This window comes from Emydura macquarii, unplaced genomic scaffold (assembly GCF_026122565.2).
Source record: "Emydura macquarii macquarii isolate MOO-44397 ecotype Brisbane River unplaced genomic scaffold, CSIRO-AGI_Emac_v2 contig_3328, whole genome shotgun sequence".
NCBI lineage: Eukaryota > Metazoa > Chordata > Testudines > Chelidae > Emydura > Emydura macquarii.
In genome coordinates, this window is record NW_027133465.1 from 2,170,299 (window position 1) to 2,189,732 (window position 19,434).

Consider the following 19,434-nt stretch of genomic DNA (forward strand, 5'->3'; position numbering starts at 1 on the left):
GTGGTAACTCCCATGGATGCATATGGACATTGCATACATGCATGGTACCTGATCCTTCATAACTGAAGGCAACGGGAGCTTTATTGTTAATATCAGGCACAGGTGCAGGATCAGGCACTCAGCGAGGAGTTTACCGTTGGTAAAGCCAGAGAAGTAAGCACTGCTTAAGAGACAGTATGTTACTATAGAGATTGAAATATGGCTTGATAACATGTCGTACAGCTTTAAAGGAAGCAAAAAGGAAGAACTGGAAGACTCAGATTGATAATGGGGTATGGTTCACTGGGCACAGAACTATCCATGACCAAAAATCATAACTATCTAAGTACAGTTTGGTGATCTCTTTGAAGCGATGATAGTGGGCACTGACCAGTTACCAGTAGATTGATGTCCACACTATAAAAACACCTTCCAGGTTGGCACTAACTGGTACCTGTTTAACAGTATTCGCAGAGAGGTCAATGTTTGAATGGGCCTTGGAGAGTGTAGTATTCCCTTTTCCACTAAAGGTGATTTTTCTAGGTCAGAGTTGCGGGATATTAGCAGCATGGGAGGTGGAAGGGGAAAGCTTTCAGAGCTACTGTTGGCGTATACCAGATGTGTGGGTAAATAAAGGACTCAAGGGGCTAGTCTGTAGGTGTACCAATCCAGCACCTTTCCCCAAAGCTAAATTCACAGTATGTATTTATTTAACAAAGCAAGAAGAATAAATAATAATAAAAGCTCCAAATTACAGAGAAAAGGCTTAGCTGCAAAGAAAAAAAAAAATGCTCTCAAACTAAGTTGGGACTGATTGCATGACAGTCCTGAGATCTGAGCAATGAAATTAGAGTTGACTCTAGCAATCACATCAGAGCATAGTTTTGAAAATGCTTGTTCAATTTTATTTACGAAACAAAACCGAATTGCATTGGAATTTGAAGGGAACAAAATGTAATTCTTATTAATGACAGAAAGAGGTAGCAAAATGCTTTACCACTATCAAAGTTGCCTCATGCTTGTGGACAGGGAGAGGAAATTAAATTCAACCCAGAAAAGAATCTCTGTTAGGAGACTCATTTATGCAGTAGGAATTGTTCCTGCTCTGGGAAGCTTTAACTCACATCCCAGAAAGCGCTATGATCCAATTAAACATCAAAGACTAAAACATAATCCTGCAGGTTGGGATATTTATTTTTATTTAACGAATCTTAGCCCCAGGAATAAAATCCACAGAGACGTGGCATTTCATGCCCTGCCATCTGACAGTAAGTGACCATTTAAAATAAAGTTCAGAATAATAAATATAGAAAAGATTGACAATGATGCAGAAATAAATCACAGCCATATGGGAGAATCTTTAGACAGTGTGATGGTCAGCCTCTTAGGACGAAATTAGAGTATAGAGAATCTTATGAATGTTGCAGAAGTTAAAGGTTGATAAACCAAAATGCAGCACATTTTGACTTGCTGTTTAAAGGAATGTCATCTGACATGGCTATCGCTTTTCAGACAGGAGTTGGGGGCTCTTCTTTATGGATATATACAGCATGCTGAAATTGCTCTTGGAAATGTGATTTTTTTTATGACCTTCCTAAAGTCTCAGTTGGTCGTGCTGCATGTTATGTAGTTACATAAAATTTACTAGACTGGCTTACAGCATTGGTCCATTAAGTCTTCTATCTTCTCTCATCATGGGGAATGATGATCATTGTTTGTATTGCTGGAGCACTGAGAGCCCTAGCAGGTGTGCTCGGGGCTGACTGTCCACAAAGTAAGACACTGTCCCTGTGCCCATGTGTTTCTAATCTCGGTAGACAGAAGAAAGAATGACTATCCTCACCCCCAGCCCATTTTGCAGATGGAGAAATAGGCACAGAGAGATGAAGGGTCACTCAGAAAGTCTGAACCCAGATCTCCTGAGTCACAGTCCAGCACCTTAACCAGCCTTCCTTCCTGTGAAGAATAGTAAAATGGTCTTGGGCTTAAAGTGAGGAGTGAGAGCCAGAAGCTGTGGCTCTATCATGGTTTTGTTGTGTAACCCTAAGCAGGGTCACTTAATCTTAATGTGCCTCAGTTTCTCCATCTGTAAAATGGAAGGAAATAAGCCTTTCTCACAGGTGTGCTGTGAAGTTTAGTTCATTGAGATGTGAAAAATGCTCTAAGATCCTCAGATGGAAAGTGCTACAGAAGTGCACGCAGTATGTTATTATGTTGTTATAAAAGCAATGTTTCAGATGACTTGGAATAGTGCAGATTGTGCTTCCGAATTGTCCTGGCTTCATATCACGCTGCACACTCTCTCTTGTCAGTTCAAGCTGAGTGCAGGATGATGAAGACTGATGCTGTGGTAAGCAAGGGAATGGGGGGCTTTTTTAGGATCACAGCCAGGAATGCAGAATGTGTTGTAGTACATCAGCTCTAATTGAAAAGTCATGTGACCTTCAATTAATGATATTACTGTAAATCAGGCAGCCGTTATCCAGTAATTAGGGGGGTGGAGTGCTTTTTAAAGGCTTCACATGGCACATTTTGTATTGCAACAACAAGGAAAGTTCTTCTAAAGCTCTTCTATTGGATTCTGCTTTGTTATATGGTTCGAAAGGGTTTTGAACTCCTTTTTAAACAAGTTAAAAGGTAGCACCATTTAAAGGCTAATTAACTTCGAGCCTTCCAAAATCCTGCATTCACTATAGGTCACAATCAAATCATGGGAGTTTCTTAACACAAAGGAACACCTTTAATATTGCGCTGAGGTCCAAATAAAGTTAATTATGAAGCCTGATTCCCTCTCTTCCCCTACCGCCACCCTTTTATATCCAACTCCTCCCTTATACCATTCTTGGCTCTGTAAAATGAACACAGGCTGTTTCTACAGCACTTCTCCCTACACCAAGCATCGCTTGTAGTACTGTGCACTATCTCCTCTCCATGCTTCATTTCTGAAAAAATCTATACGGCGCTGGAAATTGCCTGAGATGAGCCAACTTGAAGCCAAAAAATCCCCGTTAAGACAGGTTTTAATTATTAAATTTGCTATTAATATGTTGAAGGTCAGTGGAACTGCCCCAGTTTTCAAGAAGCTCTGAGCAATTTCACCTGATCTTATATTTTAGCACTAAATCCATACTTATTAAAGGATTTAGCAGGTAGGTCAGAAGTGGCTAAATCTCTGATTCTGCTTCATATGAATGCTAAACATTTTTTCTTCATCTGCACTGCTCCTCACTAAGCTGGAAATGTTTAAAATTCTGTCACGTCCATATTAGGCACTTTTTCTTTGTAAACATGTAGAAACCGATTTGCAGCAAATTAAGCAAAAATTGACATCACTATCCCTTTCCTCCCAACGTGATTCTGTAATGTATTGAAACACGGGATTATGCTGCGTTGGAGGCTACTGTGTAAATAATGTCAATTAAAAGGAGTTACGAAGGAAGCATTCCCTGGTCGCTAGGTACGTGACGGGGTTTTCTTTCTTCTTGTGCATCAGAGGCAGGGAACCAAACTATTTACTTTTTAAGAGCGAGAGTTTGGTTAGCCTCTATGAGGATGTGCAAAAATGGAGGTGGATACAAGACTGATATGCTCTCTCCCTAGCATCCTGCACAAGAAATAGCCAGAATCTCATTAGAATGAGAAGAGGGCAGAACCATAGCTCCCTCTTCCCCACCCTACCTCAGTGAAAACCTGAGTTGGTCAAAGAGAGGATGGTGTAGCTGACACATTTGTGCACTGCCTGAGAGCTCTCTGGGAGTGATTGTGGCTGAGCCGCAGGACTGCACGACCCTTCTCAGACCCCATTAATGCACCCAATAGCGCCTCGGACACAGTCTACCCCAAAACCCATCCAACAGGTTCTGAGTGGACCTAGAAATCACCAAATGCCCCGACAATGTAAAATTAAATTAACTTGATCCCCCAAAATAAACATGACTTCTGCTGATCAACTGGTTCCTGCTAATTAGTGCAGCTTATGCAATAACGTGGCTAGGGAGCAAGGCGCAGTGTTATGATCTATATGCCCCACGCTGGTCAGTCCGAGAATTGTCTGAAGCTCTAGATCAAAGTTATTTTCCATTTCTTGATTCTCCCTGCTGCTGCAGATGCTTGGAGGTTATTCCACTGTTCCTTAGCCAGCACTTTGTTTTCCACCCAGCACTGAGCCAGGCTTTGGGAACCTGCCACCACCTTGTTTTTGTTCTGTTATTCCATTCCACAGGGGAAGGACACAAGGACATTCCTGGGTTGCAGTTGGGGTGGGTCAGATTTTCCTCTCAGATGTCCATGGACTGTTTACTCCTAATGGAGCCAATGGGAACCCTGTTCAAGCTCAGAATCTGGCCTGCAGTTTGTGAAACCCCAATATAGGCCACAAGCTCATTTGAATTCCTGCAAGAGGCTGCGGCAAAGAAAGAAAATAAAATTGTATGGCAAGGACCATAGGAATATACAATACACCTAGGAATAGGCTAGGGAGTGGCTAAGCTATTTGTACAAACAGTAAAAGAGATTAAAGATGAAAGGAAATATTTAGCCACATTTTGGGGACAGCTGGTGTGGAAATATTTGTTAGCAGGCAGGGCTTTTATACCCAAACAGAAGTGTTCTCGCTAAGCTTAAATAGGCAGGAGCAGCATTATGCACCTAGCCAGAGCCTGTGGATACTGTGACAGGAGAATTAAAAGCTTTTCTTCTACTGAATCGCTCACACAGCTCAGATGTTAGCTAATCACACTCTTTAATTTTAACAACAGAATTGGGAAAGTTAAAAAATAACGTGGCTCCTATTAAAAGAGGAGATGGCATATTCTATCTCTTGGTCAAATGATAAGAATAACAATTCACCTGTCCTCTTCAGTAAATCAGCCTTACCCTTTTCAGGCTGCCTGCAAAGACCTGTATTTAAAAGAAAACTTAATCTCAAATCCCTTTTGGTTGTGTCTCTCTCTGAGTGCCACCCTAAAAATACAGGCTACTCTGGCTGCTTAATCATCCATTAGAAACCTATGAGCATAAGAAGGCCAGGTTATAAAGGGCTGGTTGATGTGTTTGGCAAGCTGTTTAAATTGAACAGTGCACGGCTATTTTTCAACTGGCAGTTAGCTGGAAGATTTGGATTGGAGAATGCCTGGCTCTCCTTTTCAAGAATCATTAAATTTCATGTTAATGAGACTGTCTGAAGTATTTTTTTCCACAGGTATTGATATAGATTGTCAGATGAGATTCTTTATTAGGGATCTTTGGATCTAGAATCCTAGATACCTAGGGCCAAATTCTCACCTAGAAAAATTCCTTTGACGTCAACAGCATTTGAGAATTTGGCTCTTTTACACGAGAGATGGAGAAGATCTATTAGATCATGAGTTCTCCATCTGAAGATCACAATATGGCCACTCTGTGCCTTGCCATATTGCTAAAAGGGAGGAAGCTCTGATCCCAGCGAGATTGGAGGGAAGGGATTCTGATGTGGAGGAGGAAGTTCTGGTGAAGAGAAGGTTCAGAACCATGTTTCAGATCATCTAGTGTATGCCTCTGCCACTGCAGAATTCTTCCCTACAGTGCTAGTGGGTGTTCCAGTTGAGAGTTAAATGCCCCAAGCAGAGGGGCTTTCACCCTTTTTCATAAAAGACTTAGATTCACCTTGGGGAGCTTTTTCCTAACACTCGTCTAAATTCACCCTTTTTGTAATGTAACTGCATTTTCCTAGTTTCACACCTTTAAATAACTGATCAGTTTCTCAGGATGGATTTATAATAGCCTCCTTTTGTCCTCACTTTCATTTCTTTTCAGCCCTTCTGTAAAATCTGACCTGCTAAGGGCTCCTTTCTCCCAGTCTTGTGGGTAGAGTACAGGATAGGATGTCAGGAGTTCTGGGTTTTCTTTCCATCTCTGCCACAGGTTTCTTGTATGCCCATGGACAAGTCACTTAACTTCTCTTTGTCCCATTTTCCATGTCTGTGAAAATGAAGGTGATGCCTATCTACCCCAGACAGGAATATTGTCAGAATATAACCCACTAATATTTGTTAAAGTGTTTTGAGATGCTTGGATGGTAGGCTCAATATATGTGCAAAGTATTATTCTTGTGCAGATGTTTATATAGCTCATTGCAGTAACCAAGGACTCAATTCTAGAAGAATCTCATCTCTCTGTCTTGGTACTTACCTGGCCTTCTATCATCTTTCCATTTGAGCACCTCACCTTCCCCTGTAGCCAGGGGCACAGGTCACTTGCTGCTTTGAACAAGAGGAAAGATAGAGTCTCTGTATCTTGAAGTCTTTAGATCAAGATTTGAGGACTTAGGTAACTCATCCAGAGGTTATGGGCCTATAACAGGAGTGGGAGGGTGAGCTTTTATGGCATGCAATGTGAAGGAGGTCAGACTAGAGCAGTGGTTCTTAACCAGGGGCACACGTACCCCTGAGGGTACACAGAGGTCCTCTACGGAGTACATCAACTCATCTAGATATTTGCCTAGTTTTACAACAGGCTACATACAAAGCATTAGCGAAGTCAGTACATACTAAAATTTCATACAGACAGTGACTTGCTCTTGATACTATACACTGAAATGTAAATACAATATTTATATACCAATTCATTTTTATGATTTTATTTTATGATTATATGGTAAAAATGAAAAGGTAAGCAATTTTTCAGTAACCGTGTACTGTGATACTTGTATTTTCATGTCTGATTTTGTAAGCAAGTAGCTTTTAAGTGAGGTGAAACTTGTGGGTGGTACTCAAGACACATCAGACTTCTGAAAGGGGTAAATAGTCTGGAAAGGCTCAGAGCCACTGAACTAGAGGATCATGGTGGTCCCTTCTGGCCTTAATGTCTCTGAGTCTATGAAATTGTTAATAGATTTTATCCTCACAACACCCCTATGAGCTAGGGAGATGCTTTGAACAGATTGGGAGCCTAGACACAGAGGGAGAAAGCAGCATAACCATCATCCGTTGCCAAACCAAGAATTGAACCTCCAGAGGCCTCATCCCAGACCCTACCAAGTAGGCCATCCTTCCCTAGGACATCAATGGGTGCTCAACCCCTTGTAGGATGGAGCCCAGGGGGAATTTCAATAATCAGATGAGTCATTCCAATCCAGGACTGGAGTAACCCCTAAGCTAGGCCATGGGAAGAAGCAGCAGAAACTAAAGTAACATTGCTTTTTTACCCTCGACTTAAAAGTAAAAAGTCTGGGATTGGTTCAGTCTCAAGGCATCTCCTCCTCTGGTTGAGGGCTCTGTGCCATAAATGGTTTAGTTTTTACTCTATTTACTTTATCCTCTCCCTGGCTTTGTCTCACAGGTCAGCCAAGGAAAACTCCTACATTAGTTAATTTGAACATCTAACGCATTCAGATGATACCCCAATAGGCCTAAGTTCTACTGCAGTGTTGTCTGTTGGTTAGAGCAGAGAACAGGAAATAAGGACTGCTGGGTTCTGTTCCCAGCTGTACCACTGGTCCGAGGTGCGTCACTTAACTGGTCTGTGCCTCTTTTTCCCAGTGTGTATGGTGGGGTGACAATACTGCCAGTCCCAGATGGGAGCTGAGAGGATCAATCTCTTAATTCCAGACACAAAGGGTCAAACATTCAAAAATACATAAGTGATTCAGGAACCTAAATACCTTTAAAAATCAGCTTTGAGCACTTCAGAGCCTACATTCCATTGATTCCCGAGGACCAGATTTTAAAGGTATTTAGGCACCTAAAGATACTGATAGGCACCTTATGGGGTTTTCAAAAGCACTTTACCAGTTTAGGCACCTATCTCCCATGGCTTAGGTGCTTTTGAAAATCCCACCAGCAACCTACCCATATTGTTAGGCTCCTAAATCCTTTGAAACTCTGGCCCTAAGTCACTTATGAAAAATGGGTGTAAAGCTCATGAGTCACTTAGGTGCTTCTGAAAATTGTCAAAGTACATTCCTAGAAATTGAAGTCTTCACGATTCAGCACAGCGAGTTCAAGGAGCTGTGAGTGACTGAAATGAAGGGATTCGGCTGGGTGAGAGGGGGTGTATCACTCAATAAATTGCTCGGTTCTGTTCATTCCCTATGACGCACCAGGCATTGGCTGCTGTCGGAAGACAGGGTGTACTGGGCTAGATCGACCATTGTTTTGACCCAATGTGACCATTCGTATGTACTTACGTTGCTACGAAATGATTCCAAACACAGAAATTGTAGCGTGTGGCAAGCAGCTGGAAAGTCTGTAAGGTACTTTGAGAATGAGGTGTGTTCTACAAGGGCTAAGCATTATTATTTCTTACCGTAACTACTTACTATCTGTAAAGAGCTTTGAGTGCCTTGAAGGAAAGGGTCCATTCAATCGTAAGGTCGTAAAACCCCTGCTACCTAGCATTATGGACATGCAAAATCTCCCTCTTCAAATCAAAATTAACACACCAGCCCCACCAAGCATAGCAGACGTGTGACGAAGTCCCTGTGTGTCTGAAGATCGCTGTCACTGGCGGTATTAATTAGAGAAAGATGAAGGCAAGCTTATCTCGGGCTGAATTTCAGTCAGGTGTGATGTGAATGCAGGCTGAGTAGCCCTGAATTTTTTATGTGCAGTCAGTAACCTGAAGCAAATGTCTCGTATAATACCAACCTCACAAACTTCTAGGGCTAGATCCTGCCCTGAATATACTGAGGCACACAAAGGGGGAAGAGACCGAGGCCGTCTTGGGCTGGGACACAGCAGGATGGCTTGAGGAGTGGGAGGGAAATGTGCTCTGTAGAGAGCTTTCCTGCACCTTAATGTGAGAGAGTCCTGCACAGTCCCTAGGCCTGCTAGCAGCATACATTCCAAGTGCTGTGCAGGCCTCATAACCCTCCGAGAAAGCTGATCCTTCTCTGCTCAGCTGCAGCATGCTAGCCGGGGCATTAGTCACTGACTTGCCTGTGGAACACTTGCCTGGAATCCTGTCCTGCTCTGCACAGGTGCACTAAAAGGAAGAGTCCTCCTGCCCCCTCTGCTGTGGCCCTCCTTCCTCTCCACCCCAGTGCGGGTTATAGGGGTGAGAATCGCATCCTTAGAACATCCAAAGCTATAAAACAGGGGCAGTAGTTACGGGGGGTTAAATACTGAGCTGCTGGGCAGATTCATTCAGCCCAGTTCATATGTACTGTACAGAACTGCCAGGGAGGGGAGAGAAGTCGTCAGTCTGAGAAGAAGTGGAGGTGTTTGAATTCACACGTGCAGTGAAAGGGGGAGAGTGTTTTGTGTTGTGCAGATCGAAGGTAAGAAGTCAGTTGATGAGTCTGGAGAAGCAGAAATAGATGCATTTCATTTAATCTGCTGTGTAAAGCCACTTCGGGGTTTCTTTGATTGTTTTCCTACAAGCCCATCTCCCATGTCAACAGCAGAAATTGGCACTTACCATCTGTGTCGTGGATGTATGGTCCACTCCAGCCCTTTTCCCCCGGACCAATAATAAAATAAGATACAGGTGAAAGAGGTCAGGCTCCTAATTCAGGTTTTAGGATTTTAGGGCCAGATTTTCAGAGATGCCAGCACCCCACCCTCAATGGAAACTGTGGGTGCCTAGCACCTCTGCAAATAAGTCCCGCAGGGTCTGATCCTGCCAGGAGACAAGTGCCAAGGCATTGAGCATCCTCAACTTCCATTGACATCAGGGAGAGTTGAGGCTTATAGCACCCGCACAAGCAGCAGACCATAAATCTCATCAAATAAGAGTATAGGCCCCTCGGAGTGCAGGGAAGGGGATTTTTAATGAGTAAGGGAGGGGAAAACAGAGCCCAGGCTTCTCCCACAAAGAAAACCTAAATAAAAATGCTCTTTATTAACATTAACCAAAAAAAAGATGATTAATAAATCCAAGCCCCGGAATCATGGGATAACGAGACCCAAATAGACGTTGCCAGCACTTGACTTTATCATCAGTGATTTATCGGTGCATTGTTTTCACACTTAACCAGTTTTTAATTAAATTTGACTTTTGTTCTGTTTGTTGGAAGAGCCTTCCCCTTTGGATGTGGCCAGCACAAAAGCTTGAGGAGTGTGATAGAATTAGAAAGCAAAGAGGAGGATCAATCACAGCAGACCTCTGCAATCCATGTCCGTCTCTTTTTTGTAATCTACTTATTAGATTCTTATTGTCAGAAAGGATTAGTGTTATGAGCGGCAGGAATTCCTTTCATTCCCCATAGGGCGAGGTAGTGAAGTGTGGCTGCTTTTTTAACAATAACATTCTGGATTTCTCCCCCTACCTACCCCCTCTCTTTCTCCTCTCCCACAGAGATTTGTGCAGCGGATTGCGGAGGACATGGCATCTGTGTCGGAGGCACCTGCCGTTGCGAGGAGGGATGGATGGGCGCAGCCTGTGATCAGCGGGCGTGTCACCCACGCTGCAATGAGCATGGGACATGTCGGGATGGCAAGTGTGAATGCAGCCCAGGCTGGAACGGAGAGCACTGCACTATTGGTAGGGGGAAAATACTTTTAAAAGAATAATTGAGGAGCAGGGAGAGGACAGGAGAGAAAAGAAGCATGCTTAATTGAATCTGTGTGACTTAGTGTAGCATGAGCACCTTTCTTCTTGGATTTCAAGTTCTGACATCATACATTTTCATGTGGGAACAAGACAAAATGTCCTTTCATTTGGTGATGACACAGCAATATATATATATATTTTTACTATCCGAAGCGAAACATACATATATAGTGTTTGATTTCTCAGACACAAGCTGTCAAACCTTACCTAGATGCTTTCGAAAATACCCCACTTTTGACTTGTAAAAGGTCTTTTTGTTGGCCTACGAGATTCCTCTGTGCTGTGATAACAGCTTGTTCAGAAACATGCAGCCTATTTTAAATTTCTGTTACCCTGATTCACTCCATTATTTGTACAGCTTATCAGTGGCAAGAAGAATTATATTCAGAAAACTTCTCACTGATTTTCAAAGCTGTCTTGTTAATTCTTTCTCTGCCTCGCTATCTCTGTAGTCATCTCACTTTTCTTTCTCACCATCTTCATATATCTAATGCACCTGTCAGTTACCTTAAGCTCTGAACCTGTGGCACACAGATCATTATTATTTATAAGGTGCCATCATTGTGCTTAACATTATACAAAGTGGCACTGTCCCTGCCTTAAGGCGTCTGTATGCTCATTAATGATGTGGTTCAAATTTACGCTGCCTCTTCTGAGTTAATTTTATTCCCTTCTGGACCTTGCCTTTCCTCTCTCTCTGAGATTCACAGCTTTTGCCCATTTGATCCCAATTCAGTGGACTACCTGTCCAAGTCACACAACCACTCAATAGTCGTAGTATCCAGCCTACACTAGAATTCAGTAGTGGGTCAAGTTCGGCTCTCAGTGACACCAGTGTGGATCTGGAGTAGCTCAGTTAACTCCCAAGGAGTCACTCCAGATTTACGCTAACGTCACTGAGTGTAGAATGTGGCCTTCTGTTTTTTACTGGCTATTCTTAAAGTTCATTTGTCAACATAGCTAAGCATCTAAGTTATCAGCCTGTGCATGAGGCAGATTCACACATGCAAAGACAGTCAATAACTGAAGCATAATCACAAATACTTTAATTCCAGCATCAGCGTAATGCAACAAGCCAAGTTAGTAGCTCAGTTCTGGCTTATCATTTATTTATGCTAATGTCACTCTACCACATTACGATCGTCACAAACATCCCTAATGAAAAATATCTGGCTCTCAAAAACTCCCCATGACTCATTAGAAATTACGTTCTGTTTTCTCTTTCATGTGCCTAACAGTTTTCAGCTCTTCCCATGAACAATGGGTGAAAATCCCTCTCATAAATGACTTTAAACTGAAAGGAAAGCAATCGTGTTAATTGCCACACTGTGGTTGTGTAATATTATTTGATAGTTCTATTTACAGCGCTCTGTTCACCGAATTATAGAACTTTGTGGTGATGGATAGCAACAAAGATTCATCATTTTATCCTTGGGGGAAATACATATGTTTAGGGAAATGTCCCTAACTCCAGACGACAATTTAACTTGGGCTGTATTCATACACAGGAGTAGCCAGTTTATACAGTGGATCTCTTTCTGTGAATGTTGATACAAAACCAAAATACTAATACAAAGAAAGTGCATGATATTTCAATCTGCAGCTGACGTACCAAGATTGCTTTCAAACTCATTTTACCTTTCATGCTAATTAAAGTGTCCACATTATTTGCAGTACTCCTCATTCTAAGTACAGGGAGTCTGCATTATCATGGGAAAGGCAAACACCGGAAGGCAGCAAGCATCAAGATTTTAATGGCATCCATTGTACTCTCATATGGTACTACATTCCCACTGCAGTGCTGTCTGGGCTTTAGGAACCATCCCTTATTTTGAGTTCAGAAGTAATTCAGTTTCCTTTCTCTCTCCCTTCCTCACCCCCACACTGCGTTTTAACTACAAATTTGTACATACTCATGTCTCAGAAGCTGTAAACCATATTTCCTAAAGAATATTCATTGATAATTGTATAGAATATAATGGCAATTTGACAAAGCCATGAATAGCCAAGGAAACTGAATAGCGTGTAAAGGGGGAATAAGCTAGTAATATTGGCACAGATGAAAGGACATTGACTTGGAATTACATTAAGTGTGTGGTAAGCATTCCCCTTGTCCTTGTGTAATTTCCCTGCATGGCAACTTGTTCTGTTGAGAGTAATCCCTTATATGTCTGTGTTGTTACCCAGCCTGCATTAGCAATGAGACTCATAAAACCCCATTGCTAAAGTAATTCTTTAATAATATTGCCATGTGTGCAGGTAACAGTGGTAGAAATGGATGATACAAGTAAAGGAAGTTTCTCCTTCCATTTCCTGTTGAGAACATATGAGAGTAAGAACTCCTTTTATTTTCTCATTTACTGGGAAGGAATGAGTAGGAAGCACTTTCTCATGCTACCAGGGAACTTGTATTCCAGTGGATTAATTTTGTACAAAGAGTTACGCTACCACGTACAGTAGCTTGATTGCTCATGTTCTGAGATTTCATTAGAGTAACACCAGTTAATTCCCTACCAGGAAATAGATGCAGAAGCTTGTGTTCGTCATCCTAATTCATCAACCTTGCTTCATCCAGGCAAAAGGGTGGAACATAAAGTTGATTATGTAACTGCAGGAATCTTTGAACCTTGCAGAATGGCTTAATTTATTTACTCTGAATTCTTAAAACAAGAACTAAGGCACATACACAATGCAGCCCTCACTTGGGGAGGTCTCCAGTATGTTACAACATTTACTTCTGCCACCGTAAAGTTGCAATAATTAAACTTTGTTTTATTAAGCTCCCACCACTCATCTGCCACCCTTGGGGGACCTGTGGATTTTCTAGGAGAACTTGAGTTAAAGGCAAAATCGCTCTCCCTGCCTCCAAAGGGCCAAAATAAAGGTTGGCTCTTCACTAGGCCACTCCATAGGTTGTTTACAAGTAACTTAGCCTTGAGGCTTTGTGCAGATTGTGTATTACCATTCCTAGGTGCACATGTGGAGAAGAGGGCACAAGGAGTCTCCCACCCAGTTGCTGCCCCTATATTGGAGTCAGGACACAGTCCTTGCAGGCTCTGAATACAAGACTGTAGAGCCACAGTCAGCTCTAAATTCTCCCTAGCTTCTGGGGAGGTGGTCCCTTCTCTGCACCAGCCAGCAGAGAGAAGCTAGTGTGGGAGGGAAGAGGAGCACATGCTGGCCTCTGTAACTTTGGCTGAGACCACCTGAATGCTGCATCATCCCTCCAAAGCTGTGAGATTCTATGGTGCTGGGTGTCACAATGCGTATCTAGACGGACAAACAGATGTCATCCCTCCCAGCATGGTCTGTTGCTTATGGCACAGTCAGGCCTTGTTTTGTTTTACCTAAAGAAACTCCTGATTTTTAGAAATCTATCCTTTGGGATAGGCTTTCATCAGTGCTCTTTCATAAATAACCACACACACCTTGAACGGGCTGGGCTGTAATCAGGGCTTCTCAGTTTCTACCTGAGCAGCTGGAATCCAAACAAGACACATTAAGGCAGGGCTCTGTTCTCTTTTCCCAGACTCTCAAACATGCCAGTAGTATAGTGTGCCACTGCAATGCACTGACCATTTTGGGCAATATGCAGTGTAATATAAAACAAGAAACCAACTGCCCTTTAGTACGGGATAAAAGTTCGAGGGTACTGTCAGATCAGAACTATGGGTGTTCAGATGTCTGAGCATGCTAGAGTATTTGGCCCTATCTGCAGTAGAAACTGAGCTGTGTTTGACACCCGGTCTCAAACCTGACTCCCCCTAGGCTCCCATCAGTCATGACTGAACACAGCTTGGTGCTTTTTGTGGAGAGGATCAAGCCGTGGTCCACACCCACTGCAGAAGTGTGCTTGATGCCTCGTTCCAACAAGCTTTCTGCATCAGGTTTGAACACTGCTTGGCCCTGGATGAGGGGGAAAATCGTAGTTGACATTGGATGCCAAACATGGGTCAGCTTCAAGGGCTGACATAGCCTTTGTCAGTAGCACAATGGCATAAACTCATGTTATCTCCACTTGCTAAGTGCATACGGGCTGCATTCTGTGCTCTCATTTACACTTGAGTTACACCACTTTAACTCCAGTAACTTCATTGAAATTGTGCCTGATTTACTCTGGGGAACGGCAGAACAGGATCAGACCACATGGTATAATAGAGCACCCATTGCTCCAAAACGCTATTTCCTAAGCCCATTCTGCGTGCCCATTGCACGGGTTCCCTTTGCACCTTGCCACCGGCGTGCCCACAGGTGATAGAATGCTGTGTTGATGCCAGTGACACAACATGTGCCTGGGACCAGTACGAGTTCAGGGAGAAAAATTGATGTCTGAATCTACTGGTGTGACATAAGTTTGGGGCCACATACGGGATATTCTCATATGAGTCTGCATTGGTTCTTCAAGCCATCTAAGTTCAAGAGTAACATCTACAAATAATTGGTATAGTTGGCATGACAACTCCCTTAATTTTTTTCCCCTGTAAACATTTTCATATTTGAAAATTTCAGCTGTGAAGCAAAACTTTGGCCGAGGTTTTGTATAGTGGGCTGCTCTGAAATTTTTAAACCAGAATTGCCCATTCCTGGAGTTGTGCAGCCATCCGGACTGGTAGCAAAACTGTGCTGCATGTAGTCAGACCTTTGTTGTGGGAGTGGTTTGTGAAACTCGGTTCGTCAGCATCTAACTCTGGGAATTAGGTCGCTTACAAAAGTGAGCTTGTGCTTCCACTCACCCATTAGACTTGCAGGAGTCTAGATTCAAAGGGCGGGGAATCCTGCTAAGGTTTGTGACCTCTACTTGGGTGGTCTCCATGAACCCATTTGAAATGAGAAACTCGCTCTTAGGGTGCAAGGCTCCTCTGAGAGCAAGATCCCAGGGAACACAGGAACAGTGCTTGAACTGGAGAAATAACATTTAACAGGTCTTACATGACAACAGCTGTGGGAGCGAAGTGTTTGAGGGAGGGAGCAAAAGAGAGAAAAGCAGAAAATTCCCTCAAAGCATCTTTTTTAATAGAGATCAACTGATGTTAAGAGAAGGAGTGTGGTCTGCTGGTTAGAGCAGAGAGCTGCAAGTCAGGACTTCTGTGTTCTATTTTTGCCTCTGCCACTGGCTTCTTGTGTGACCTTGGGCAGACCGGTTAGGTAGTGGTTTTCAAAGGCACTTGATTCCTATTGACTTCAAATGAGAATTGGGTACCTGGCTGGCCTGTATGCCTCCGCAACTTCTCTGTGCTTCACTTTATCTCTCCTGACAGTGGGTGTACTAATACTTACCTTCCTTGCAGATCTGTTGTGGGGTTAGTTCAGTTTTGCAAAGCAATTGGAGATCTTTGGCTGTATAAACACAATGTGTTATCATTAAGGAGATCCAAAACTAAAAGGCTTTCCAATTCCAGTAGGGTCACAGGGTAGAAGGGCATCTTTGTTAAGAAAATGTATCACTGTCAGGCAAGGTGGAAGAATTTGAGAATTCCTGAAACAAAGGACAACAGTTGCTATCGCAGAGGTGGGTTGTTGCAAGCGATCCGAACCTTACAATCTTCTGCCATTTATTTTTACCTTCCTCTTTCTCTTGCTGATCTTATTGAATCCCTGCAACCAGACTAAATGGATTATTGAACACAGCCTTCCTCGGTTCTTTGATTGAGAATAGTTTTGTTACACCCTTTCCTTCTTTCTCTCTCCCCCCAATAAAAGTTTTCCTTTTAATATCATGGCAAACTGTCCTCTCTAGCACCTGCACAGTCTCATAGTAAGCTGTATTGCACTTATTCAATCCTACCTTAAATGTCCTGTCTTTTATCTCCCAAGCTCACTATCTGGATAAGGTAGTGAAAGGTATGGTCTTCCTTCCTCTTTTTTTCCTGTTTGTCTTTGTGGTTTTTTTTTTTTAAATGCACCGTGAACATGCTGTCTTGAGATTGCATCTTTTACTCATTGCCACAAATCTCTCGTTAATACCTGGAAGGGTGAACGTTCCAGTCATTTCGGTAGGAAATGTCTCTGGAGCTTCATCCTTTGTAAATGCTGTGATCTCGTGTTAACATTATATCAGTGTTCCCTTCCTCTCTCCCTTCCCTCCACAACATCTCTCATCCCCACCCCACCCAGCCAGGTAATCAAAGTCAGGAGGAAAAAAACCCATGTCTGTCAATACAGCAGGTGCCCTACGCAACGTTTGTTTTCTTAAATGTATATGATCCATATGGTAACAAGCAGGTAAGTGTGTTTTCTGTATGAAGTCTCCAAATTTTGATCTTTAGGAGAAAAATCTTAGCAGGGTGCTTAAGGGAAGATATTTTTCTTTATATGAAAATGCTATGGTCTTTGGGCCAAATCCTCCAGTTGTGTAAATCAGTAAAGTTCCATTTTAGCAAACGAAGTTGCATTGATTTACACCTGCTGAACATTTGGCCCTACACGCCTATTTGTATTGGCAAAACAAGTCGGGGATCTGATTCTGATCTCATCTTGGTGTAAATCAGAAGGAAATGGAAAACCACTGTTAGAAAACCCGTGCAATTTGTTTTCACACCAAATTTCCTTCTTCAAAACACTCAGTTGTTACTGTCTCAGAGCTGCAATTCATTATCTGATGTAATTTATGAAATTAGAGCTGTAGTGGCCAAATTGACTTTTAATTAGAAATACTGACTGCCATCCCAAAATGTGCAATAACTATAAAGTGCTGGGGCACGCAGCCTTCCCCAGATAAGTATAACAAACGGACAGTTGAGTTGGGTACAAATCACCTTCTAGAAGGCTGCCGATGCCATACCAGTCAGTCAGTTTGCCATTTTAAAAAAATCTGCTCAAGGGAAGCGCTTTCTACCACTAACTTTAGACTTCAAGATCCTTTACTCCGTGAGCCATCCGAAATGGCAACCAATCCTTAGAGGTTCATGGAGAAGGACAAATATGCCAAAATATTGGTTCTGTGAATGGTTAAAATGAAGTGCCTGTCTGTAGACTTTCATTGTATGACAAGAAGCATGGTGGTCCTGACAGCTGCACTTCTCCAGATGAATTTATGATCATTTGATATTTGATATTTAATTTGATATTAAAGTGCATGTTCAAATAGAACCACAAATAGGGAAAGGCTCTGCGTGGCCAGACAAATATTAATGATAAGGAAATGTCGATGGTTTCAACAATTAATTAGTCCTTTTGTGAGAGAGAGCTGCACCAATAAGCAGTGTCTGTTCCTGAATGTATGGCCTTAGATTGACTATCTGTTCAGTGGCAGTTAATTTTCTCTAATTGCACAGGGTCAATGAAACACCCTTGATTTGCTTTAAATTAAAAAAAAAAAAAAAAAAAAAGCCTTTTCTGTTAGATCAAGGAATGTGTCCTCTTTGTCTTTCTTTATGGAGTAACGGTGGCATTCTTAGAAGAATATATAGGTCAGTATTAGGCAATGTGAACACTACCTCTTGCTAATGTTGTACATGCCAGTGCTTTGCATTTCAAAAACTCTCAGGATTTCTTCCTTTCATCTCCGTTTGCACTGGAAAAGATTGGATCAAAAGGTAACAGATAAGCACCAAGGGGAAACAGAAGATGAAAAATCATCTTGCAGAGTCTGTCTCCTTGAGATTCAGGGGACTGAGGTAATGTGTAGTTGCTTGCGCTGTCCCATTTTTTAAATGTCTTCTGCAAATATGCTTTCTTGTTTTGGACAGCCTTTTGACTGATTCTAACTGCCAGGAATAAAGGCATATTGTACTTACTGAATTTTGCAGTCGGTAATGGGTTAAGCAACTTATGATGAATAAACCATTCACTTGCCATTTACATTGCATTTCCTCCTTTGGAAGCATTAGCAATAGCTGAATCTTTCAGCGAACATTATTTTTACTTGGCTAAACGCACCATGTACAATTTTCAAACTTACATTTCTCATGCCATTTTGGCTTTCTTAATTATTAACATGTGTCTGGTTGAAATCCCTCCCCAGCAAGCCTGGCTTCTTGAGGGTGAGTAGGATTGACTCTGGGCTTTCCTACTGTTTTAATGTAAACCAGGAAGTCAGTCAGGGCTCTAGAATAGGTCTTGTCTTATTTCAGAGATGGAGAGCAATTTTCAGGTGCAAACTTCAACATGGTTAAAACCAAGAAGTTCATCACTAACAAAGTCCTGTACTGAAGTCAGTTCAGCTTATCACTGGCATTGGGCCCTCCAGACTAAAGCCACTTTTTCAAAATTTATACTGGTCTCCCTTAAAAGTTCATTCTGTTGTGAAAGATTCTCCTGGTTTGAGAGAGTTTCCCTCTACCCTAAATGCCACTGGAACCGATAATATCACTCAGGATAAATTCATACCTGTTTATTGGTGAATAACTCTCTCACTAAAAGTTAACCACCTAAATCCATAGCAAGGCTTCTAAATAAATGGTCTGATTTGCAAAGGTGCTGAGCACCCACATTTCCCTTTGAACTAAGTGAAGTTTGTTGTGGGTTCAGGTCTTCGGAAAATCAGATCACTTATTTTGGTGCATAACTATATGCACGCAAGTTTGAGAAGTGCAGAGTTGCCACAGCTCCTGGTGCAGTCACTTGCTAAATCCTGCTTGCAATACTTGGCCAATTAATATGGGTGTATTTACACGAGTGAGGCAAGCCAGATTTTGCCTTAATATACTAGGAACCATCTGATTTTGGTCTCCTTCATCCCTCTCTTATTAGGATCACTCTACTGGCCCATTGGTTGAGTGTTTTTCAAAACATTTTACTGTGTTCCCATAGTATGGAGAGATCTCTTAAGGCCTTGCTCTCCTTTGGAGCACACACAACTTTTCTAGGTAATTTTAAAGTTCTTGTTCTTGTTTTCAACCATTTGTTTCATGCCTCTGAGTTGCATCCAGCTGTGGCCAGCTGGATTCTGAACTCCACCAGGTCTGGTGAGACACACCAGAAGAT

The 19,434-nt window shown here is 42.2% G+C and overlaps 1 protein-coding gene across 1 annotated transcript in view; it reads left to right on the forward strand.

Moving 5' to 3' along the window:
• The window catches only part of TENM4 (teneurin transmembrane protein 4), a 486,586-nt gene that overhangs the window by 338,455 nt on the left and 128,697 nt on the right, over positions 1-19,434 (forward strand). The window contains exons 14-15 of the mRNA XM_067533333.1: positions 10,255-10,440; positions 16,324-16,350. Of these exons, the coding sequence (XP_067389434.1) occupies positions 10,255-10,440; positions 16,324-16,350 (213 nt within the window). The remainder of the gene's footprint in view (positions 1-10,254; positions 10,441-16,323; positions 16,351-19,434) is intronic.